Consider the following 25,183-nt stretch of genomic DNA (forward strand, 5'->3'; position numbering starts at 1 on the left):
ATTCGTCCTCACCTCCACTCACTGACTCACCCAGAGCAACTTCCAGTTCTGCAAGCTCCATTCATGGTCAGTGTCCTCTACAGGTGTAGAATTTTTTATCATTTATACCATATTTCCATATTTCTACTGTACATCTTCTATGTTTAGATTTGTTTAGATATACAAATACTTACTAGTGTGGTAGGCCAATCCATCTAGGTCTGTGTAAGTACACTCTCTGATGTTCACACAACAACGAAATTTCTCAGAATGTACCCCATTCATAAGAGATGCATGGGGGAAGAGGAGACTAGACAGTGGAGGCATGGGCCAGGCTCAATGGCTCTCTCCTGTAATTCCAGCACTTTGGGAGGCCAAGGCAGGAGGATCATTTGAGCCCAGAAGTTCAAGACCAGCCTGGGCAGCATAGTGAGACCTCGTCTCTGTAAAAAATAAACAAAGTTAGCCAGGCATTGTAGCAGGCACCTGTGGTCCCAGATTCTTGGGAAGCTGAGGTGGGAGAATCCCCTGAGCCAGAGAGGTAGAGGCTGCAGTGATCCGAGATCATGCTACTCTGCTTCAGCCTGGGCAACAGAGCAAGATGTTATCTCAAAAAAAGAAAAAAATTAAAAAGCTAGAGAATGGAGGTGCAAGAGAGCAGCGGTGGTGCAGGTGAGCGTGCAGCCCAGGACCCTGACTCTGCCTCCAGCAAGGCCCCTGGCAGGGCCGACCACTGCAAGCTACATGGTGAGGGCCCAGGTCGTAAGAAATGGGCACATCCGGACGTAAGGGTGAGGTTGAAAAATACAGGCAAGTAAAGCTGAAGGAAATTATCAGGAATGAAGACACTGTGGGCAGGCTGGAGGTCTTTGCAAGAGAAGAGAATATGCCTCACATCATCTATGCTGCCCCCCTGGGAACTGACAAAGTTATGAGCATCCTGGGCCCAACACTGAAGTGGAACTCAATGCTTCAAATGGCAAGGGCATTGACGACATTGTGAGGAATCAAATCAAAATGTTTGCTCGACAAAAAGTCATCCTTCCCAAAGGTCAACATAAGATCATCATCCTGGATGAAGCAGACAGTGTAACTGATGGAGTCCAGCAAGCCTTGAGTAGAACCATGAAAATCTGCTCTAAAATGACTCCCTGTATTCTTGCTTTTAATGCTTCAGATAAGATCACTGGAAGTCCAATGTGACAGTGGCACAGATGAAGGATCAGAGAGAGGCCAAATTGGGGCTTGGACATCATGAAGTAGCTGTCGTCGTAGCCTAAGGAGAAGGTAAAGGAGAGTTTTAGAATTCTGCATTTGCCTGTCTGGTGGTTCTTAGCTCCAGCTACAGGTCAGCATCTCCGGTGGAGCTTTAAAGAAACTGAGAATGGGCCGAGTGTGGTGGCTCATGCCTGTAATACCAGCAATTTGGGAGGCCGAGGCAGGCAGATCACCTGAGGTCAGGAGTTTGAGAGCAGCCTGGCCAACATGGTGAAATCCCGTCTCTACTAAAAATACAAAAATAAATAAATAAATAAATAATTAGCTGGGCGTGGTGGCATGCACCTGTAGTCCCAGCTACTCGGGAGGCTGAGGCAGGAGAATCACTTGAATCCGGGAGGTGGAGGTTGCAGTAAGCTGAGATCTCGCCACTGCACTCCAGCCGGCGACAGAGCAAGACTCCATCTCAAAAAAAAAAAGAAAGAAACAGCGAGTGTCCTGTTCCTACCCTAGCCAGACCGAATTGTTATCTGCCCAGAAGGGCCCAACATTGAGCACACTTTGTGATTCCAGAGTCTTCCTGGGCCTGGACTGACTCATCTCAGGGCTTACGGCACATGGATGTCTGCCTTGGAGGACCCTCTCCCCTTCTGGAAGCCATGGCCAGCCAAGGCCATGCCAGGGCAGTGCCAGCCAAGGCCTCTGATTTGCACTTCAGTTGGGTGATTTGGGGAAGGAGCTAAAAAGGCTGGGATTCACTCTAGATTAGATGTTAGCAGAAAGCAGGATTAATTTTGTGATTACTTATCTCAAGAAATCTTACCTGTAGGGAGGGGAGACTAGAACACGGATAAACCTGTAATTCATAAAGAAGTAGCAGTTAATCATTTTGGCTGAGAGAGTGGGGGCTTGGGATTTTGAGAGTGGAGCATTGACTTTGTTTTGGTCTGCACTTAGACAAAGTTAGGAAGTGGCTTCATTTTATCTCATTTCATCTCTCGGAGTAGCCTTGTCTGAAGCTGTTATTTTGTGAGACTGTTTACGTCTAACAGGGGAATAACATGTCCTCACCGTGAGTGCCAGGCAGCATCCGAATGTCAGGGGCTGCTCTTTTTTCTCACTTTTTTTCTCATTAATCAGACTATAGTCCACGAGATAACTCATGGTCTGAGTGGTTATGCCATTTGCCATGCAGCTAATCAGTGGGCCTTCTGAGTGCAGGCAGCCTGAGTCCAAGGCTCACACTCTTGCCTGTGAAGCTTTATGGCCTCCCTCATGTTTGGAAAAGGAAAAGCAATCTATAAAGCAATACTTTATACTTTAGTTAATACTTTGACATTTAGCCCTGTTTTTACCACATTTCTCTTAAGCACCTGCTGCCCAAGAAGAGTGGCGCCACCAGCATGACTGGGCTGTGTGGATTATGCAGCTGCATACTCGTAATCAAAGAGCTAATAGGGTGATGCCAGCCTCTGAAGGAAGCCTCACTACCTTCCCTGCTCTGTTCAGAGCCCACTGGATCCCAGTGCACAGTCCTCTGCTACACAAAGCTGACCAACGCTCAAACCAGTGCCAGGCTGATGAATGCTAGAGAGAAGGGTACAGTGCTATACACTGACTATGGCTTAAAAGCCATCATTTTCATGGCCCAGGGAGATATGAAGCAGGCACTGAACAATTGCAGTCCGTCTTCCAGGATCTGGCTTCAGTTACAGTGAGAATGTGTTCAGCATCTGGGATGAGCCCCATCCCTTGCTCGTGAAGGAGATGATCAAGCATTGGGTGAATGCCAACGTCAAGGAAACCTACAAGATTCCTGCTCACCTATGGCATCTGGGCTACTCACCAGAAGATGTCATTGGCAACATCTTCCAAGTGTGTAAAACTTTCCAAATGGCAGAATAACTGATGAAGTGGAGTTTGTCAAGGAAATTGGCTACACTGGTATGGAAGCAGCAGAGGAGTCAATTCCCTTCTGCAGACGGTGGGCTCCTAGCCAGGCTGTGTCAGAAGACAATGGCCCCAGTGGCCAGTTAGAGCAGAGACTTCATTGATTGAGTTACAACAGTCCTCATCCCTGAAATACAGGAGGCACAGCTTTCTGAAGAGGGGCATGTGTGGGGAATGCCACCTTAGGCTGGTGCCAGCACACACCATATTTTGTTATTCGCATCCAATAGTACTGAATATTAAATGCATTTAATTAAAGGATCTCCCAAACAGGTTTTGTGTGGGCGACAAGGCCATTTTGTTTCTCGCTTGGGTGCAAGTAGGCTGAATCAGAGAAAGGATAGGCAAAGGGAGTAAGGGTGGAAATTGGTTTTATAGGTTGGGGTAATTTTGGGGCGCAGGGGTGTTACAGAGCAAGATCAGTTACAGTGCTGGGGGGTAGGGGCAAGGAGTATACATGACCACAAGTTCAGTTACAATGGCAGGTTGGGTAAGGCGGAAGAACAGTTATGATGGCAGGATGGGGCAAGGAGCATTCACATTATCATAAGAACAGTTAAGATGGCAGGGTGGGGTGGGAGGCTTGTCCAGGGAAGCTCCGCTGGGCGATCAGGGACAACGGCCAACGCAGGCTGGGGGTGGGAGACTATTAGCCGGGGTAGGCAGGACTTCAGACTTTCTGGTTCCAGGCTTGCATATGGAGACCTGACATTTTAAACCCTCATGGTTTTCACTTCTAGCAGACCTCTGCTCCAGGAGTGTGTGCGTTCAACCTCAGACTCACTGATAAGGTGATGGGGTGGGGCAGAAAGGCCCAGAGAAGCTCAGGGCGGGCACCTGATCTGTGTGTGAGTTGACATTTTAACTAATAAAGCCTTGCAGTGTTTGTTGTAAGGTGACCACATGAGGCCTCGGGGAAAACCAGCTTCCTCTCTCTGCCCCTGCTTGTTCCTCTGCTTTCTACTTGTGACCCTGGCAGCCTGCAAGTAGGAAGACTAACTAGATAGTAGATTGGACAAGCTCATTTCAATTCTTCTAGAAGCATTAAGGGACCAGTTCCCTGGGGCAAAGGCAGAGTTTTCTGTAATTTCCTATTGAGGCAGACTTCTCAGAACCTGGGCAATGAGCTTGCTGAGGGGCTGCTGTCTGGCGTCACACAACACAGGCCCCCGGGAAAACTCCAGCATGATGCCTTTCCCAGGTTCTCCAGAGAACTCTGCCTTTACTTTAGAATTCCCCAGTGAATTTTATATCAATTTGTAGAATTGCCTTTTTATTTGCAAGGGTATTATTTTTTCTCATTTTTTAAAATAAAATTTCAATTGTATATTTAAAAAGAGATGCATGCAATTGTATATTAAAAGAGATGCATGACTGCATATGATACCATCAAATATTCATTGCTGAGAAGCAGGAAGGTGGGTGGTAAAATCAACTGCTGGCTGGACCTCAGACACCAGCAAACTCTAGAATTGGCTACCGCTATTGTAACATTAATTTCTCATCTCTAAAGAAATAAAAATTAGAATTACTAAGGAGTGGGAGGACTTAGGTCACAACACAGCATTCCCGATTTTTCCCTTTTGCTTATTATCTCCACTGTCATAAAGGCCCATTGTGGCCGGGTGGGGTGGCTTATACCTGCAATCCCAACACTTTGGGAGGCCAAGACTGGAGGATCATTCGAGCTCAGGAGTTTGAGACCAGCCTGGGCAACATGGCAAGACTACATTTCTTTTTTTTTTTTTTTTGAGACAGGGTCTTGCTCTGTCACCAGGCTGGAGTGCAGTGGCACAATCTCAGCTCACTGCAACCTCCACCTCCCAATTCAAGTGATTCTTCCGACTCAGCCTCCCAAGTAGCTGGGACTACAAGCGTGTACCACCACACCTGGCTAATTTTTGTATTTTTAGTAGAGAGGTGGTTTCACCATGTTGACCAGGATGATCTCCATCTCTTGCCCTCGTGATCCACCTACCTTGGCCTCCCAAAGTGCTGGGATTATAGGCATGAGCCACTGTACCCGGCCTCTATTTTTTTTTAAAGCCCCGTTAAATCAATCAAATGCAGGGTGCTTGTGTCATCCTACACACCAAAAGTTGCCCATTCTGAACTTTGACGTGAGCATGTTATGCCTGTATATATTGAGCATTTGAAACAGGCTCCACAGACCATTATAACAATAAATTTCACACTAGGAATAACATTCACACATCCTTCACCCAAGGCATTTATTGAGTAACCTTTATGTGCCAGTCCACTATGCCAGTTAGTGAGAACATAAAAACAAAGATGGAATAGTCCCTGCCTTTATGGGGCTCTCCCATCTATTTTGAGAAACTGATGTCTAAACAAAATAATTAGATAAGTGGTAGTTACCACTGGAGAGGTATGAACGTGAGGAGCAACAGAGGCAGTGTTTAATTCAGCCCAGAAGATTAGGAAGGGTTCAGGAAAATCTTTTACAGAGAAACTGATGCTTGAGCTGAGTTGAAGAAAGGGTAAAACTTCTCTGGTTGAAAATAAACATGTCTCAGAGAGAAGGATCAATATGTTGAAAAACAAGAACAACATGAAATAACGTGCGTTTGGGAAATGACAAGCGGTTCGGCACGATCAAACAGAAAGTGTGGGGACAGACAGAGGAGGCCAAGTCAGGGATGCCATGCTAAGGAATCAATATTGGATCCTGGAGACAGTGGGAGTCCACGAAATATTTCAAGCAAATGAACAGCATGACTTGCTGTGTTTTGATTCTCATCACTCCAACATCTGGCTGAGTGCAGTTTGGAGGAAGACAAAGCTGGACAGAGTCAGGAGGCTGTTGAAAGTCCAGCTGAGATATGATGAGACCCTACATAAGGCAGCTACAATGGCAAGGGTTTGGGGGGCTGGTGGTTGGGGCAGAGTAGAGAAGGAGAAAGATTTGAAAAAAGTTCGGAGAAATACAAGACTATGCCATTCTGGAACAAGAGCAACGTGCTGTGATGTACATTTTCTGGTCCTTTTATTGCTTTTCTTGTCTTCTTACCAGTGCTGTAATTTAAGTGCTGGTATCTCTGCTCTGATTCTCTCATTATGTACATATGAAACTTTATAGAACAAGAAAGAGTGCTACAAAGCAGAGATCACATCTGCCTTCAGGTTTAAAGAGAATGTTAGGCGGGGCACAGTGACTCACACCTGTAATCACAGCACTTTGGGAGGCCAAGGCAAATGGATTGCTTGAGCCCAGGAGATCAAGACCAGACTGGGCAACATAGTGAAAGCTTGTCTTTACACAAAGAAAATACAAAAAATTAGCTGGGCGTGGTGGCATGCACCTGTAGTCCCAGCTACTCAAGAGGCTGAAGTGGGAGCTTGAGCTTGAGTATGGGAGGCAGAGATTGCAGTGAGCTAAGATTGCGTCACTGCGCTCTAGCCTAGACAACAGAGCAGAACTCTGTCTCAAAATAAATAAATAAATAAAATAAAGAGAATGTTAGTACAATTCTTAATTAGGCATTACCTGGGGATGGCTAAAACGTGTGATTTCCTTATCAAAACATGAAGGGATAAACCACAGTAGTGTTTTGGCCCAAGAACTATTTGGTGCTTATTAAAAATACAGGTTCTGGGCTGGGCATGGTGGCTTATGCCTCTAATCCCAGCATTTTGGGAGGCCAAGGCGGATGGAACATTTGAGGCCAGGAGTTTGAGACCAGCCTGGCCAACATAGCAAAACCCCAACTCTACTAAAAATACAAATATTAGCTGGGCATAGTGGCATGCACCTGTAATCTCAGCTACTCAAGAAACTGAGGCAGGAGAATGGCTTGAACCCGGGAGGTGGAGTTTGCAGTGAGCTGAGATCGAGCCACTGCACTCCAGTCTGAGTAACAGAGAGACACTCCATCTTAAAACACAAATAAATAAAGAAATAAAATAAAAAATAAAAACATCGGATCTGAGGTCTTTTCCTGATCTAATGATGCAGGATTTGGCCAAAAGGTCGAGAGGATAATTTGCATTTTTAACAAGCAAGGTGATTCTCATGAACTCTAGAGTTTGAAAACCACCTGAAGATTTCTAACGTCTCTTCCAAGCCTGATTTTTCTTTAATCAGAAAATGACTTCATAGAGGATAAATTTTTTCAGGAATCTTTGAGAGGATTAAATATCTTTGAGAGAGATAAACAGGATGAAGTTACCCTTAATAATGTCACTCGATTACTAATAACAACAGTTATTCAGTGTTCATTTGCGCCAAGCATGTACCAAATGCCTTATACACATAATCCCACTTATTCACGTCAATGTCCTTTAGCTAAAGACCACCAGGGACACACTTGTCTTTAAACAAGTTGGATTTATTACTTGTTACAGCAAGGGAGAACATGCTCCTTGGGGAAGTATGGAATGTCTCAGTAAGAGGGCTTAGAAAGAAATTGTTATAGGATTTGCACTTTAGTTGTGTGATTTGGGGAAGGAGTTAAAAAAGCTGGGACTCATTCTAGATTAGATATTAGCAGAAAGCAGGATTAATTTTGTGATTACTTATCTCAAGAAATCTTACCCGTAGGGAGGGGAGACTAGAACACAGATAAACCCCTAATTCATAAAGAAGTAGCAGTTAATCATTTTGGCTGAGAGAGTGGGGGCTTGGGATTTTGAGAGTGGAGCATTGACTTTGTTTTGGTCTGCGCTTAGACAAAGTTAAGAAGTGGCTTTACTTTATCTCATTTCATCATGGTCTCGGAGTGGTCTTGTCTGAAGCTGTTATGCTGTGAGACTGTTTATGTCTAATAAGGGAATAACATGTCCTCACTGTGAGTGCCAGGCAGCATCCAAATGTCAGAGGCTGCTCTTTTTTCTCACTTTTTTTTTTCTTGTTAATCAGACTATAGTCCACGAGATAACTCATGGTCTGGGTGGTTATGCCATTTGCCATGCAGCTAATCAGTGGGCCTTCTGAGTACAGGCGGCCTGAGTCCAAAGCTCACACTCTTGCCTGTGAAGCTTTATGGCCTCTTGCAAGCTTGAAAAAGGGAAAGCGATCTATAAAGCAGTATACGGTACTTCTCAGTCTTGGGCGCAGTGACCACAGAAACCTTTCCCTTCGTGTTATTACAAATTCACTACCAGGGCCTGATTTCTAGTTACATGACATGCACCCGTGAAAGGCAAAGTTAAGAGCTGTCTTAAAGCATTGGGTTAACAAAGTCAAAACTAGCCGAGATAAGAATCTAGATTTATGTCCTGAACTGGACTGGAAAATTGTGTAAAGACAAAAATGTAAGATAGAGCAGTCTCTGCCATCCAGCAAAATGAGTCAGTGCTTGTGGTGTTCTGCCTCAACAACCTCTCTGGAATCCTGGAGAAATTGTATAACGGCATAGATCTTTCCCAGAAAATTCACGGAGAATAGCTGAATCACATAGGGAGAGCCACGAATTTCAGGTCAAAAGTGCAGACTGATGCGCAGATAAATTTAGAAAACACTAAGAATCCAAATAAAAGCAACACAGAGCAGTAATGTACAGGACAGCGTTAGAATATGCCAGAGAACAAGGACACAATCTACAATCATTTCCAGTGAATGCAGCATGTTAAAGGGATGCATAAAATCCCCTTACTGCCGAGGGCCCCTTTTGTGTTATTCTTGCTAACGCAGCAGCCACCCTGCTATATAACTGGCTGCGCGGCCACAGGCACCATCACACTGAACTCTGCGGCCCCATCGCACTGAGCTCGCATCATCCGTCTCCACCAGCCATGGGGAAGGTGAGCAGAACACAATTAAATAAAATGAAAAAAACTGCCTTTATAAAATACCTGTTAGGAGCAAATAATGTAACTAGGAATGATTCTTCCTTTGCAGATCACCTTCTTTGAAGACAGGGCCTTCCAGGGCCGCTGCTATGAGTGCACCACCGACTGCCCCAACCTGCAGACCTATTTCAGCCGCTGCAACTCCATCCGGGTGGAGAGCGGCTGCTGGATGCTTTATGAGCGCCCCAACTACCAAGGTCACCAGTACTTGCTGCGGCGTGGGGAGTATCCTGACTACCAGCAATGGATGGGCCTCAGCGACTCCATCCGCTCCTGTTGTCTCATCCCCCAAGTGAGTTTCCTAGATTTCGATTCTGCTGCCGGAGTGTCCTCACTGCATTGTCAATGTGGGTTAGAGGGAGGGAGGTTTGCATTTAAAAACACCTAAAGGTTAGAAGGACATTAGACACCTGCAGAAGCCAGATAGAGAACACGCACAAAAACAGCAGAGTATAAGGAAGAACGCACTTAGAGGAAGGTTCTGTTTTCCTTTAAATTTTTGCTACCGATAAGTCAATCAAAAGCGGCCTGTAACAAATGTAATATCATAATGGGATATAAAACAAAACTTGCAAACGGGAAGCTGGTTGGGCATACAAAGACAGTATTTTTAACAAATTATTTTGCCTATAGTAAAGGAATTTCTGATAACTGAATTAGATAGGTTCCACCGTGGACTAGTAAGTAAACCTTCACAACTGTATTGTTAATACAGGCTAGCCAAACGTTGTGTCCCACTTTGGAAAAGGTAATTTTTCTTAATTTGGAAAATCAGTTAAATTCTCTTTCCAAATGACTATTTAAATTAGCTTTACACCGAAGTACAAGATTTTTTAAATTTTACTTTAGTGGTAAATTTATATGTTTGTAAATTTGAGAGATAATACTCTTTCTTACTAAAAGAATGCTAGTCAAAATAAATTATTTCTATTTTCCTCCCAAATGTAGTTTGAATTAACACAGGTAATTAGGAATCAAGATATTGGAGTTCTTGATAGTTTCCAACTCAGAGTTTGAACCTCTTAAAAATTCTGTCTCTTGAATAAGAATGAATTTCAGGTCCAAAGTGCAGGTCAAATAGAAAATGAGCGTGCCAGTATTTAAGTGCTAGCAGAAGACAGATCCACGCACAGCATCACAGCAATCCTCTACGTTTTACATTGTCTAAATTTTACATGGACAATTCCATGCCCCAGCCTACCAAGTTCATCTGTTCTTTGGTTGAACAAATTCTAAAAGAGACTCATTTGCTTTTTTCCATCCTTCTTTCTGTGGACCGAGTAGACAGGCTCCCACAGGCTGCGGCTGTACGAGAGAGAAGACCACAAAGGCCTCATGATGGAGCTGAGTGAGGACTGCCCCAGCATCCAGGACCGCTTCCACCTCAGCGAGATCCGTTCCCTCCACGTGCTGGAGGGCTACTGGGTCCTCTACGAGCTGCCCAACTACCGGGGGCGGCAGTTCCTGCTGAGGCCCCAAGAGTACAGGCGGTGCCAGGACTGGGGGGCCCTGGATGCTAAGGCAGGCTCTTTGCGGAGAGTGGTGGATTTATACTAAAATAGCTTAACACTCCCAATTTCCCATTTTTGAACCTAATAAAGTATTTAGTCTGCATTGTTGGCAATTGCTGACTTCTGTCTTTCTTTCATTGTGCAAATCAGTTCACCCTTAAATGCTCCCTGTTAAAAGTTAAGTAGTGAATGGGGATGGAAGCAGGGTCTGTTGGAGAAGAGCTTCAAGGTAGAGTGAGTTTGAACAAGGCTTCGAACTTGGGGTGGAAGCAGGGTGTAGCCTGCCTGAGAAACAAAAGGCAGGGCAATGCCAGAGACCTGGGGGAGGCTGGCTGGCGAGAAGGGAGGCATTCAACTAAGCACCTTGAGGATCAAGAGTTCAGAAGTTTCCTTCTGACCCAAAATGTGGGTCAGACAAAAGGTAAAGTCAGATGAGTGGTGAGAGCAAACTTAACTTGGCCAACAGCCTGTTTGGACTATATAAAGGATTGTAGTTTTGTTACTTGCAGGCACGGTATTTTATAACTAATGCCAGGGCCACCCCGGCCATTGCAGTACCTTTGAACAAAGTTAAAGACCATTCGTCTTCATTTGAAAATGGCTCCTGTCCAGGACTGTAGCTCTTGGTTAGTACTACCCCTGGCCAAAATGCTGTGTCAATTACAGAAACTGCACATCAATACATAGTGTCCAGCTATTGCAAATAAATTAATAAGAGATACACATCAATCTTTTAAATAGACTTGCATGATGTAGTGCACCCCAAACATAAAAAGTTCTGTAACTACAAAAAACATCATTCTGTCATACAGACACATGCATGATATGTTCATCACAACACTATTCACAACAGCAAACACATGGAGTCAACCTAAATGCCCATCAATGGCAGGCTGGATTTTACGAAGTGGTACATATGCACGGTGGAATAATATGCAGCCATAAAAAAGAATGAGATCCTGTTCTTTGGAGCAACATAAATGGAGCTGGAGGCCATTATCCTAAGCAAATGAACACAGGAACAGAAAACAAAACACCTCATGTTCTTGCTTGTAAGTGGGAGCTAAACTTTTGAGTACATGTGGACACAGAGAAGAAAACAAGAGACACTGGGGCCTATTTGAGTTGGAAGTTGGGAAGTTGAAGAGGATCAAAAAACTACCTGTCAGGTACTATGCTTATCACCTGGGTGATGAAACAATCTGTACACCAAACCCCCACAACACACAATTTACCTTTATTACAATTTACCTGTATGTTAATTTACCTGTATTACAAACCTGGATGTGTGCCCCTGAGTCTAAAATAAAAGTTAAAATAAATAAATAAGTCCTTTAACTACAAAAAAGGCTCAAATTTAAAAGTGATTAAAGAAAGCCATAATTTTTGCAGCCTTTGATTAAACTAAAATCTACTTGCTCATAAGCAAAGCCCTAAAAAGTGAAAAAAGAAAAAGAAAAAAAAAAAGAATTGCAAGTCTTTTTTTATTATTTATTTGTTTGTTTGTTTAGAGACAGAGTCTCACTCTGTAGCCAGGCTGGAGTGCTGTGGCACAATTTTGGCTCACTGCAACCTCTGACTCCCTGGTTCAAATGACTTTCTTGCCTCAACCTCCCGAGTAGCTGGGATTGCAGGCATGTGCCACCATGCCCAGGTAGTTTTTGCTTGTTTGTTTGTTTGTTATATTTTTAGTAGAGATGGTGTTTCACCATGTTGGTCAGGCTGACCTCAAACTCCTGACCTTGTGATCCACTCACTTTGGCCTCCCAAAGTGCAGGGATTACAGGGATGAGCCACTGCACCCAGCCAAGTCTTTTCATCAGTAGAGAATTAATTTATTTTAACTTAAAATTTTCCCTTCAAAGTAAAAGACTCTCATAATCTTACTACTGTAGAAACTCTACAAAGAAGTTGAGGGGATCCAGGCATGGTGGCTCACACCTGTAATCCCAGCACTTTGGGAGGCTGAGGTGGGTGGATCACTTGAGGTCAGGAGTTCAAGACCAGCCTGGCCAACATGGTGAAACCCCATCTTAAAAAAAAAAAAAAGACAAAGTCTCACACTGTCAACTCAGGCTAGGCGACCATAGCTCACTGCACCCTAGAACTCCTGGGCTCAAGCAATCCTTCCTCCAGAGCCTCCTGAGTATCTGGAACTACAGGCACACACCACCATACTTGGTTAATTTGTGAAAAAAAAAAAAAAAAAAAAATGGGCCGGGCACGGTGGCTCACGCCTGTAATCCCAGCACTTTGGGAGGCCGAGGTGGGTGGATCACGAGGTCAAGAGATCGAGACCATCTTGGTCAACATGGTGAAACCCAGTCTCTACTAACAATACAAAAAATTAGCTGGGCATGGTGGCACGTGCCTATAATCCCAGCTGCTCAGGAGGCTGAGGCAGGAGAATTTCCTGAACCCAGGAGGCGGAGGTTGCGGTGAGCCGAGATCGCGCCATTGCACTCCAGCCTGGGTAACAAGAGCGAAACCCCGTCTCAAAAAATAAAAAATAAAAAAATAAAAAAAGAAGTTGAAGGGAGTCCTTCTGATGCCCCTCATTGCTCTTGTTTATAGTTGGTGGGCACCCTTCTGGGGTTTTCTCCTTATTTACATAACTGCCTCAAAAAACACATGCTTCTTTTCTTTACAAAAACCGAATGATGCTATACATAGTCGTCTGTAACTTGGTTTTAAAATGCATTATAATATGGACCTATGTCTAGGTCAGCACCTTATTCTGCTCAATGGTTGAGTTGCATCCCATTGTTTGAAGGTCCCCTAGATCCTTTCACCATTTGTCATTTTCCAATGTTGCTTTTACCAACAATGCTGCAAATCATAACACTGCACATATACGCTAATCCTGATGCACTATAATTGTAAAAAGATAGTGACCTAGAAGTGAGACCACCGGCTCATAGTGCGAGTTTATTTTATTTTATTTATTTATTTTTTGAGACACAGACACTCTATCTTGTCCAGGATGGAGGGCAGTGGCACAAACACAGCTCACTGCAGCCTCGACCTCCCAGGCTCAAGTGATCCTCCCACCTCAGCCTCCTAAGAAGTTGGGACTACAGGTGTGCACCACCTTGCCTAGCTAACTTTTTCATTTTTTGTAGAAAAGGGGTCTCACTGTGCTGCCAGGCCTGGTCTTGAACTCCTGGGATCAAGTGATCCTCCCACATCAGCCTCTGAAAGTGCTGGGATTACAGATGTGAGACACCACACCCACCCACAAGTTTAGTTTCTGTTTCAATAGCCTCCAGTTATTAGGCACTAGAGACTTAACTTCCTTGAGTTAGGATCCTTATCAATCTTTGAGCACTTTACATGCGCCTGCTGTATGTAGCAATGGAGATGTAGAAAACAATCAAAACAAACAAAAAAGATATTTCTCTACCGCTGCAGAGCTCCACATAGAAAGAATACTAAATATTGGCTAGGCATGGTGGCTCACACCTGTAATCCCAGCACTTTGGGAGGCTGAGGTGAGTGGATCACGAGGTCAGGAGTTCAAGACCAGCCTGGCCAAGATGGTGAAACTCCATCTCTACTAAAAATACAAAAAAAAAAAAAAAAAAAAATTAGCCAGACATGGTGGCGGGCGCCTGTAAGCCCAGCTACACAGGAGGCCGAGGCAGAGAATTGCTTGAACTGGAGAGGCGGAGGTTGCAGTGAGCCGAGGTCGCACCACTGCACTCCAGCCTGGGCGACCGAGCAGGACTCCGTCAAAAGAAAAAGAAAGAAAGAGAGAGAGAGAGAGAAAGGAAGGAAGGAAGGAAGGAAACTAAATATTAATACTAAATAAGATATAATCACTTTTTAAATTCAAGTACTTCCCAAGTACTAAATAATATATATTTAATCACTTTTGTTTATCAAATACTTTTACATATTTCTTACAGTATATGTTTAACATTTTGGTAGAAAAAGTGTTTTCCTGCCATGAGGTACACTACACATTCAACGCTTCCTTACACATCTTACCTTTCTGCAACACTTTTTTTTTTCTGCTTTGGAACAGCATCTCCACAGAATACACAATTTCCTGTGAATGGAAAACCATCTGTTCTTGCCACAACAGACAGCAGATGAAGGGTGGCATTACAGGAGCAGCTACTTCCTGCCTTTGGTTCTTTGGCTGGGGCACAGGCAGCCAAAAAGGTAGTCACAGGGAAAAAACCCAGGGGTAGTCCCAGGTTCTCTGCCACCTCCACCTCCCGCCTCCATCTGGCCCTCCTTCCCACTCTCTCCTCCCAACCTGCCTCCGCCTCCTACCCTTCTACTTCTTTGTTCCTTTCTCTAGCCCACTGGTCTTGGGGTATAGGATATGTGAATCTCCCAATGTCTCTCTCGGTTTTTAGGGGTGAAAGAATCTAGCTCAAGTTAGGGTTTTGCTACATACAGTCAATATCAATAATTTGTATAGCTGGTATAAATGCCAGTCTAAAAATAATCCATGCATTTTGTACATGACTTATTTTCTTTCTTTCTCTCATACAAAAATGACAGTCAGCTTGCAATCCATCATAAAATAATCTTTTTCTTCTTTAGAATTTCAAAAGGGAAGTGTTAGGGAACCAGTTTCCCATCACTGGTACAGTCAGTTTTGAGCCTTTACTGGTAAATTATGTATCTTTAGTGAAGGATTCTGGGAATGATCAAGATTAATGTTAGCTAATTATGGTGGTGGCAGACAAGGATGAAGGCGCTTGAAAAGTAGTAGCTTGGCCGGGTGCAGTGGCTCACGCCTGTAATCCTAGCACTTTGGGAGGCTAAGGCAGGCAGATCATGAGGTCAAGAGATCGAGACCATCCTAGCCAACATGGTGAAACCCCATCTCTACTAAAAATACAAAACTTAGCCAGGTGTGGTGGCGTCTGCCTATAGTCCCAGCTACTTGGGAGGCTGAGGCAGGAGAATCGCCTGAACCTGGAAGGCAGAGGTTGCAGTGAGCCGAGATCACGCCACTGCACTCCAGCAGGGCAACAGAGCGAGACTCCACCTCAAAAAAGAAAAATAGTAACTCATTTAAAATGAAAATATCATGTGACACAATTAGAGATGACAGTTTTATAGCAAAAGCTGTATTAATGAAGAACACGATCTTGAAGGCAAAAATATAGCTATTTCTCTGGAGGGAAATTTGAACCCAGAACTACAAAACTTCCTGTTTCTTTTACTAAAAGTGCTTGAGATGCACATTAAATCTTTTAAGGATGAGAAATTTTATAAATGAAGTATATAGGAAATAGCACTTTCTGTTTCTTCAGCCCCAGGCTGAAATAAAGTCTTCCCTCTTCCTGGTCAATGGAAAAGTCAAGCCCAAAGTCCCTTGCTTTGGTCTTCTAGATGCATCTGAAATTTCAGCTGCAACTGTGTGTCAGCAGAGGCAGGGGTTCACACAGACATCCCCATCATGCTCCTCGAGGTTTCCCTGAACCACTCTGCCCATGCTCTCCGGGACTCTCTGCATCCCGGTTCTTTCTCAAATTTTACTGTGTCTGCATCCACACTCCCCCAACAGAAGCCCGGACTCAAAAACAATTCAGCAAAATAATGATTATTTTATTTTTTGTATTTTTATTGATATATCATATTTATACACACTTTTGGGCTACATGTGATATTTTGATACCTGTATACAAAATGTACAGTGTACATCACACATATACAATGTATAATGATCAAAGCAGGGTAATCACCTCAAAGATTTATCTTTTCTTATTGTTGGGAACATTACAGTTCTTCCCTTCCAGCTGTTTTCAAATGTACAATAAATTATAATTTCCCTATTATACTATCCAATACTAGAACGAATTCCTTCTATCGAACTGTATTTTCTCTTCCTTTTTTCTTTTTTTGTTTTTTTTCCTACCAAACTGTATTTTTATATTCATTAATCAATATCTCTTCATCTCTTCATTTCCCACTACCCTTCCTAACCTCTGGTAACCACTATTTTACTCTCTCTCTCTTCCTTTTTTTTTTTTTTTGAGACAGTGTCTCTCCCACTGTTGCCCAAGCTGCAGTGCAGTGGCGCGATCTCGGCTCACTGCAACCTTGGCTTCCTGGGTTCAAACGATTTTTGTGCCTCAGCCTCCTGAGCAGCTGGGATTACAGGCACGCACCACCACACCCAGCTAATTTTTTGTATTTTTAGTAAAGATCAGGTTTCACCATGTTGGCCAGGCTGCTCTTGAACTCCTGACCTTAGCCTCCCAAACTGCTGGGATTACAGGTGTGAACACCATGCCTGGTCCATATTTTACTCTCTACCTCCGTGAGATCAATATTTTTAGCTCCCACATATGAATGAGAACATGCAATATTTTGTTTTTCTGTGCCTACCTTATTTCACTTAACATAATGACCTCTGGTTCCAACCAGTAACCGCTGTCAGTTGCTGCAAATGACAGGATAGCATTCTTTTTATAGCCAAATAATGTTCCATTATTTGTGTGTATATGTACATATATACTCTCTCTATATATATATATATAACATTTGCATTTTCTTTATCCATTCTTCTGTTCATGGACATGTAAGCTGATTTTATAGCTTGACTTTTGTGAATAGTACTGCAATAAACATAGAAGTGAAGACAATCCTTTCTTTTGGATGTATATCCAGCAGTAGGACTGCTGGATCATATGGTGGTTCTATTTTTATTTTTTAGGAACTTCCATACTGTTTTCCATAACAGGTATACTGCTTTTTGTTCCTACCAAGAGAATACAAACATCCTTCTTTTTCCACATTCTTGCCAGCATTCATTCTTTTTTGTTTTTTTATAATAGCCATTTTGACTGTGATATGATATGCCCTTATGATTTTGACTTGCATTTCCCTGGCAATTAGTGATGTTGAGTATTTTTTACATATACCCATTGGCCATTTGTATGTAATAATAATTATTTTAATGTTATTTTTATTTTAAAATTTTAATTAAAATGATAATGTGTATTCCTAGATTCTAGTTTCTTATTTTCTACTCTGTAAACACAAGCAACTTTGCAAACATGTGCATTTACATAGTGAATAAGAAGAAGCCAGAAAATAAGAATTAAAATAATGTATTGCACATAGTTGGTGTTTAATTCATAAGTGCCCCTTACAAAGATATATGACTCAAAAACAAGACAAAGTACTTCCATGGGTTGACACAGGGCTGTGAACAGTTCTTTGAACGTGAAAGAAGCAGGACACATAGGTCATTTTCCACTCCAGTGATCTTTCCAGTCCATCAAACTGTTCTCTTCCAGGCCAATAAGTACTTTCTAAAGTCTTCTTAGAGTCCAGCTTCTAGATATTTATTCCTTCCTCTCCCTGCATCATTCCAGCCAGAGCTCCCCTTTGTGTTCATGCAATTAATTTCCTCTGAGTCAAAGGCCTCCTGTACTCTCGCTCATTCAGAGAACAAATGTGTATTCTAGATCCTACGAGAAATAAGTTTCTTAGGAATTCAGTTTTATTTTATAACAAGCTAAGAGATCCTGTCTTTTTGTTTCAAATGTATTACTTTTTCTAATTTCCTCAAACTTAGATATTTCCCTTTTTAGTTCTTTCTGAGATTAAGCATCTTAGAACTAGGCCCTCTTTTGAATCACAGCACTACCATTAGCTAAGAGAAAAACATCTAACTCTCAGCTGCTTCCAGGCATGATTGCAACAAAATCAGACCCAATATTGAAGATTCATGTTTGCTGTGTGTTTTACTATCATAAAAGATCGAAATTCTGTGAACTCTCTTGATAAAACTTTCCAATTTCTTAACCCTTTCTTGATGACGTTCTCTTAAAGGACTAACTTGAAATTCTCAACATTCAGTTAAGGCCATTTCCTTCCTACTAACAATACTAACAGTATTCAATATTGTGGCACGCAAGTAATGCTGCAGTTCTGACAGACTAATTTATATTTGCCTTATTAAGAGTCTTTGCTTTTTTTGCTCCCCGACTTAAACTTTTTTGTTTTCCCCCAACCTATACAAATAAGAGTGTGAACTATATGTGAAATAGCTGAAGCTCTACTTCTATTATGAAATAGACAGTGTCCCAAATTATCTTTTTTCAAACATTTTCAACAGCATCAGCCAGTGATAGCAATCCGAATATTCCAGAGAGACTAGGACCAAAACCCACAATGAGCCCCGTGGACTAGGACAGCAAAGAGAAAAAAGAGAACACGAAAATGCCCTTGCTCCCCTCCGCGGGCCCCTTTTGTGCGGTTCTTGCCAACGCAGCAGCCCTCCCGCTATATAGCCCCGCCGCGCGCCGCCCCACCCGCTCAGACTCGCCGCGCGCCTAGCCAGCCATGGGGAAGGTGAGCCCAGCCCGCGCCCCGCGACCCCGGAGCTCCCTGCATCTCGGGGACCGGAGACTGGGGCGGGAGCAGGCCTGTGAGCCCTCCCCTTGCCTTGCAGATCACCCTCTACGAGGACCGGGGCTTCCAGGGCCGCCACTACGAATGCAGCAGCGATCATTCAAACCTGCAGCCCTACTTGAGCCGCTGCAACTCGGTGCGCGTGGACAGCGGCTGCTGGATGCTCTATGAGCAGCCCAACTACTCGGGCCTCCAGTACTTCCTGCGCCCCGGCGACTATGCCAACCACCAGCAGTGGATGGGCCTCAGCGACTCGGTCCGCTCCTGCCGCCTCATCCCCCACGTGAGTGCAGCCTCAAGTCAGGACCGAGGCCCTCAGAACACTCACTGGATGGTTTCAAGCAAATGCTGAACATTAGAAGTAGTGATCATTCACAATAACTGAGAGTGGATAAAAGATGAACTATACTGGATTAAATCAATAGAGTTTGTGCCCCACAAAAGCAAAGTGTTACCCAGATACCAATGAATCACAATTAATCCACAAACACTTACTGAGTAAGAATGTGTCGCCCGCCTTAGGGGTTGTATAAGACTTAACTCCTATTCTGGAATCATTTAGAATGGAGTCGTAGAAAAACCACTACTACTTAAGAGAAGAAGAGCTGCCAGAGGGTGCGGCAGTCAATGGAGAGCAACACAGACATTTTACAGATGTGCCACATATATCTCATATGTGTGTTAGAACACTACAGTTATGAAAAATTCGTCCTTGGACTTACTGATTTTTTCCCTAATTTTCCTCATTGTATTCACAAAGTATTGACCTAGAATTAATTGTTGTTTATTATCTTATTAAAATATTTAATATTTTAAATAGGCTTATATATTTAATATATTTCATTTATATCATATTTAAAATACATTATATTTTAATATATTTAATGAATATAATTTAAGATTTATTTAATAATTATTCATTTAATATATTTATATAATATAAATTATATTATATTTTAAATATAGTTAATATATTTTAAATATATTTTATTTACATTATATTTATTTATAGTTTTTATTTTATGTTTTTTTTTTTTTTTTTTTTTTTTTGAGACAGAGTCTCACTCACTCTGACGCCCAGGCTGGAGTGCAGTGGCGCTATCTCAGCTAACTGCAACCTCGGCCTCCCAGGTTCAAAGGATTCTCCTCTCTCAGTCTCCTGTGTAGCTGGGGTTACAGGAGCACAGCAGCACACACAGCTAATTTTCGTATTTTTATTTTATTGCATTTATTATTTATTATTACCTTTTTTGACGATGTCTCTCTCTGTCCCCCAGGTTGGAGTGCAGTGGCATGATGTTGGCTCACTGCAACCTCTACGTCCAGGGTCCACGCGATTCTCGTCCGAGTAGCTGGGACAGGCGCATGCCACCATGACTGGCTAATTTTTTCTTTTTCTTTTCTTTTCTTTTTTTTTTTTGAGACGAAATCTCGCCCTGTCGCCCAGGCTGGAGTGCAGTGGCACGATCTCGACTCACTGCAGCCTTCGCCTCCCAGGTTCAAGCAATTCTCCTGCCTCAGCCTCCCAGGAAGCTGGGACTACAGGCACGCACCACCATGCCCAGCTAATTTTTTGTATTTTTAGTAGAGACAGGGTTTCACCATGTTAGCCAGAATGGTCTCGATCTCCTGACCTCGTGATCACCCACCTCGGCCTCCCAAAGTGCTAGGATTACACGCGTGAGCTACCGCGCCTGACCCCAACGCCTGGCTAATTTTTGAATTTTTAGTATAGAGGAGGTTTCGCCATAGTGGTCAAGCTGGTTCAAACTCCTTACCTCAAGTAATCCACCTGCCTCGGCTTCCCAAAGTGCTATGACTACAGGCATGAGCCACTGTGACAGCCCTTATATTTATGTATTTTATAAATATAAAATACCTATATTTTAAATATATTTTATTTAAATTTTAAGTAATTTTTAAATAAAATATAATCATTTTTGAATAAATACGATTTTAATTTGTACTTATAAAATATAATTTTAATATAATTTTTAAAATAAATATAATTATTTTTAAATAAAACAATTTTTTCATTTTCTTTTTTCTTTTTTAAAATATAATTTTATACATTTTATAATGTATTTTAAATATAGTATCTAATTAAATATATATTAGATATCATTATGTATATTAAAATACGTAATTTAATTTTTTATAATTTAATGTTTATTTTAATATTAAAACACCTCTTCAAAATGGCATACAATAGTAATAAGCTGTTACAGATTTGGGTTTGTGTGTGGTACAGGATACTAAGCATAGGAGTCAGCTCATCCTGAGAAATAGCAGAATATATTAAGGCTATTTCTTTCTCAATTTCTTTATAACACTTTATAATCTTGAAAAGGTACTGAATCTCTGCCTTCAGTAATGAGGAGTTTATAAATATTCAGAATTAATTAAATTTTACCATGTATTTCGAAATGGCTTTGAGCGGGTCCTCACCAAGCTGAACTGCCTGACAATGCACTGGAATCATTTCATGGTTGCTTTTCTCCTCTTTTCATTTCTGGGTCTGCCAGGCTGGCTCTCACAGGATAAGACTCTATGAGAGGGAGGACTACAGAGGCCAGACGATAGAGTTCACTGAGGACTGCACCTCTCTTCAGGACCGCTTCCACTTCAATGAAATCCACTCCCTTAACGTGCTGGAGGGCTCCTGGGTCCTCTACGAGCTGCCCAACTACCGAGGACGGCAGTACCTGCTGAGGCCAGGGGACTACAGGCGGCACCAGGACTGGGGCTCCGTGAATGCCAGAGTGGGCTCTCTGAGGAGAGTCATAGATTTCTATTGAAATATGTACTCCTTCGTCGTTTCTCAATCTGGAAACTAATAAAATATTTTCTGTGTGTTCCTGGCACCGATTGCTGGTGTCTTTATTTTGCCCTATTCTATCTTATTTACACACGAGGCAGATGGCAACCAAGATGTGTAATACATAGATAACAAAGGCAATTCTCACAACAGAGAGACGTCTTCATATTATTATTATTATTACTATTATTATTTAAAGACGGGGTTTCACCATGTTGGTCAGGCTGGTCTTGAACTCCTGACTTCAGGTGATCCGCTCACCTTGGCCTCCCAAAGTGCTGGGATTACAGGCGTGAGCCACTGCACCCGGTCAGATGTCTTCATATTAAGCAGAACTTAACAGTTTGCCAAAATTTCGTAATACATTATCTCATTTGATTCTCTGGCCTTTAAACAGCTTGCTGCTTCAAACCAGATCATCAGAAATCTGTTTAGATTTCAGTTTTTCTCTGAGGAGGGAGGACCTGAAAATGTAGGTTCAGATAGTGTGACCCACTTTTTCAATTAGGGATTCTGAAGCTGGGTACCATAATGTGCATCAATTTTTGAATTCTCTACAATTGTATGCAAAAGTTGAGTTCGCAAATCTCTGTCCGACTCCTTTACTGCAGAGATGGCCATGTGACCTTCTTCTGGTCATCAAATTGTAAGTGGAAAAATGTTGATAGCGAGGGAGAAGAGATGATTCTGGAAAAACTTTTTTTTTTTTTTTGAGACTGAGTTTCACTCTTGTGGTCCAGACTGAAATGCAGTGGCAAGATCTCGACTCACTGCAAGCTCCACCTCCTGTGTTCAAGCGATTCTCCTGCCTCAGCCTCCTAAGTAGCTGGGATTACCACCACGCCTGGCTAATTTTCGTATGTTTAGTGGAGATGGGATTTCACCATGTTGGGCAGGCTGGTCTCAAACTCTTGATCTCAGGTAATCCACCTGCCTGGGCCTCCCAAAGTGCTGGGATTACAGGCGTGAGTCACTGTGCCCAGCCAAATTTTTGCCTTTCTAATGAAAGGGAGCAGATGCCCCTGGTGCCACAGTTCCCTTTAATTTCTTACACTCAAGAAATAACAGAGTATGTTAGAAAGGCCGGGAGAATTTCAGAGATGTCGGCCATGGTGTGGCTGAGCCTCTGGACCATGCTAACAACCTTTTACCTTCAGACTCCTTGTAAAAGCAGTCAAATAAACCACATTTTGTTTAAGCTGCTGTATCTGGGTGTTCTGTTATCTGCAGTTCAACACACATTTCTAGCTAATGTAGAGTATATGTGAATTTTCCTTAGGTAACTGTATAGAATTTTATTTAGAGACATTTCTAACTAAAAAAAAAAAAGAGAGAGAGAGAAAGAAAAGACAGGAGCTAAATGATGCGAACACATGGACACAAAGAAGGGAACAACAGACACTGGACCTCTTTGAGGGTGGAGGATGGGAGGAGGGAGAGAACCAGAAGAAGTAACAATTGGGCACTAGGCTTAGTACCCAGATGACAAAATAATCTGTACAACCAACCCCAGTGACACAAGTTTACCTACATAACAAACATGCACGTGTACCCCTGAGCCTAAAATAAAAGTTGAAAAAAAAAGGGGGGGAGGAGAGAGAAAGAAAGGGAGGGAGGGGAAAGAGAGAGGCAGAAAGAGGGGCCATTATAGAACATTGTAGTCTTAAGATAAGATGGTTAACACATTTTATTTTATTTATATATTTATTTACTTTTTGAGACAGAGTCTTGCTCTGTTGCCAGGCTGGAGTACAGTGGCATGATCTTGGCTCACCATGACCTCCAACTCCCCAGTTCAAGCGATTCTGCTGCCTAAGCCTCCCAAGTAGCTGGGATTACAGGCACGCGCCACCATGCCAAGCTAATTTTTGTATTTTTACTAGAGACGGGGTTTCACATTGTTGGCCAGGATGGTTTTGATCTCCAGACCTCAGGTGATCTGCCTGCCTCACCCTCCCAAAGTGCTGGGATTACAGGCGTGAGTCACCGTGCCCGGCCTAACATATTTTAAATCCGTAGATCATCTAATCTAGATAACTCATTTTATGTACTGTAAACTAAGGTCTAACTTTAATGTCACACTCAGTAACGAAGGTGGAATCAGAACTTAGAATGACAGCTCAGAAACTGCTGGTTTTCTATTATAAAATCTATTATGAAATCTTGTCAAAGTAATGACAACATTAGTTCATAGATTCTTACCATGAGGTCGTTGCAAACAACCAACCAGGAATTGAATTTAAAATATTGAATAATCCAGAGGGAGAGAGATCCAAGATGGCTGATGATTAGCAGCTCGGGCACGTACCTCCCAGTGAAAGCGCAGAGAACGAGAGGACGCCACACTTTCAGACGAATATTAGTTGCTCACGGACCAGGAGATTCCCAGTGGAGGAGCTCCACGGGTCGCCAGGGTGACTCTTGTGGCCGGCGTGGCGGTTTTGCTGGTGCCCTAGCACGCCAGTTCTTGGTGCAGAGTCCGGAGATTCCCGGGCAGAAAAGCACCATCAATCTTAACACTGCTGTTTTGGCCGGCTCAGTGGATTGCTCAGATTTCGGTGCAGGGAATCAACAAGTTGGACGTCAGAGACCCAGTTAGAAAGTCGGTAATTATAAAGACGACAGACGGACAAATATATAATGAAGGGAAGAAACCAGCGTAAAAAGGCAGAGAATACTCAAAATCAGAATGCCTCTCCCTCTACAGGGGATTGCAATTCCTCATCAGTAACGGAACAAGGCTTAATAGATTACACGTGTGTTCCAATAACAGAAGCAGGTTTCAAAACGTGGGTGATAAGAAACTTCTGTGAATTAAAAGAACTTGTTCTAACCCAATGCAAAGAAACTAAGAACCTTGAAAAAAGGTTTGACGAACTGTTAACGAGAATGGACAATTTAGAGAAGAATATAAGTGAATTGATGGAGCTGAAAAACACAACACGAGAACTTCGCGAAGCATGCACAAGTTTAAACAGTCGAATTGATCAAGCAGAAGGAAGGATATCAGAAGTCGAGGACCAGCTCAGTGAAATGAAACGAGAAGACAAGAATGCAGAAAAAAGGATGAAAAGGAACGAGCAAAGTCTCCAGGAAATATGGGACTATGTGAAAAGACCTAATCTACGTTTGATAGGTGTACCTGAATGTGATGAAGAGAATGAATCCAAGTTGGAAAATACTCTTCAGGATATCATTCAGGAAAATTTTCCCAACCTGGCAAGGCAGGGTAATATTCAACTCCAGGTAATACAGAGAACACCACAAAGATATTCTTCAAGAAGACCAACCCCAAGGCACATAATCGCCAGATTTATTAGGGTTGAAATGAAGGAGAAAATACTAAGGGCAGCCAGAGAGAAAGGTCAGGTTACCCATAAAGGGAAACCTATCAGACTTACAGCAGATCTCTCAGCAGAAACCCTACAAGCCAGAAAAGAGTGGGGACCAATATTTAACATCCTTAAAGAAAAGAACTTTCAACCCAGAATTTCCTATCCAGCCAAAC

General features: G+C 42.6%; 3 protein-coding genes and 1 pseudogene across 3 annotated transcripts in view; 3 read left to right on the forward strand and 1 right to left on the reverse strand.

Annotated features, from left to right (window-relative positions):
* PIKFYVE (phosphoinositide kinase, FYVE-type zinc finger containing) overlaps nucleotides 1-24,030 on the reverse strand; it is a 222,236-nt gene extending 198,206 nt beyond the window's left edge. Inside the window, exon 1 of the mRNA XM_064373096.1 lies at nucleotides 23,984-24,030. The gene's annotated coding sequence lies outside the window, so the exon portion shown is untranslated. The remainder of the gene's footprint in view (nucleotides 1-23,983) is intronic.
* Nucleotides 621-3,234, forward strand: LOC105712757 (replication factor C subunit 2-like; annotated as a pseudogene).
* LOC105712723 (gamma-crystallin C) lies at nucleotides 8,866-10,582 on the forward strand. The gene is made up of 3 exons (XM_012445886.2): nucleotides 8,866-8,910; nucleotides 9,008-9,250; nucleotides 10,243-10,582. Exons 1-3 carry the CDS (start codon nucleotides 8,902-8,904, stop codon nucleotides 10,513-10,515), a joined length of 525 nt encoding a protein of 174 aa, XP_012301309.1. The 5' UTR covers nucleotides 8,866-8,901; the 3' UTR covers nucleotides 10,516-10,582.
* Nucleotides 18,747-21,721, forward strand: CRYGD (crystallin gamma D). Its single transcript, XM_012445888.2, has 3 exons — nucleotides 18,747-18,797; nucleotides 18,898-19,140; nucleotides 21,383-21,721. Exons 1-3 carry the CDS (start codon nucleotides 18,789-18,791, stop codon nucleotides 21,653-21,655), a joined length of 525 nt encoding a protein of 174 aa, XP_012301311.2. The 5' UTR covers nucleotides 18,747-18,788; the 3' UTR covers nucleotides 21,656-21,721.
* Nucleotides 24,031-25,183: the final 1,153 nt, after the last annotated feature.

This window comes from Aotus nancymaae, unplaced genomic scaffold (genome assembly GCF_030222135.1).
Source record: "Aotus nancymaae isolate 86718 unplaced genomic scaffold, 86718_ANA_hifiasm-v0.15.2.pri h1tg000008l, whole genome shotgun sequence".
NCBI lineage: Eukaryota > Metazoa > Chordata > Mammalia > Primates > Aotidae > Aotus > Aotus nancymaae.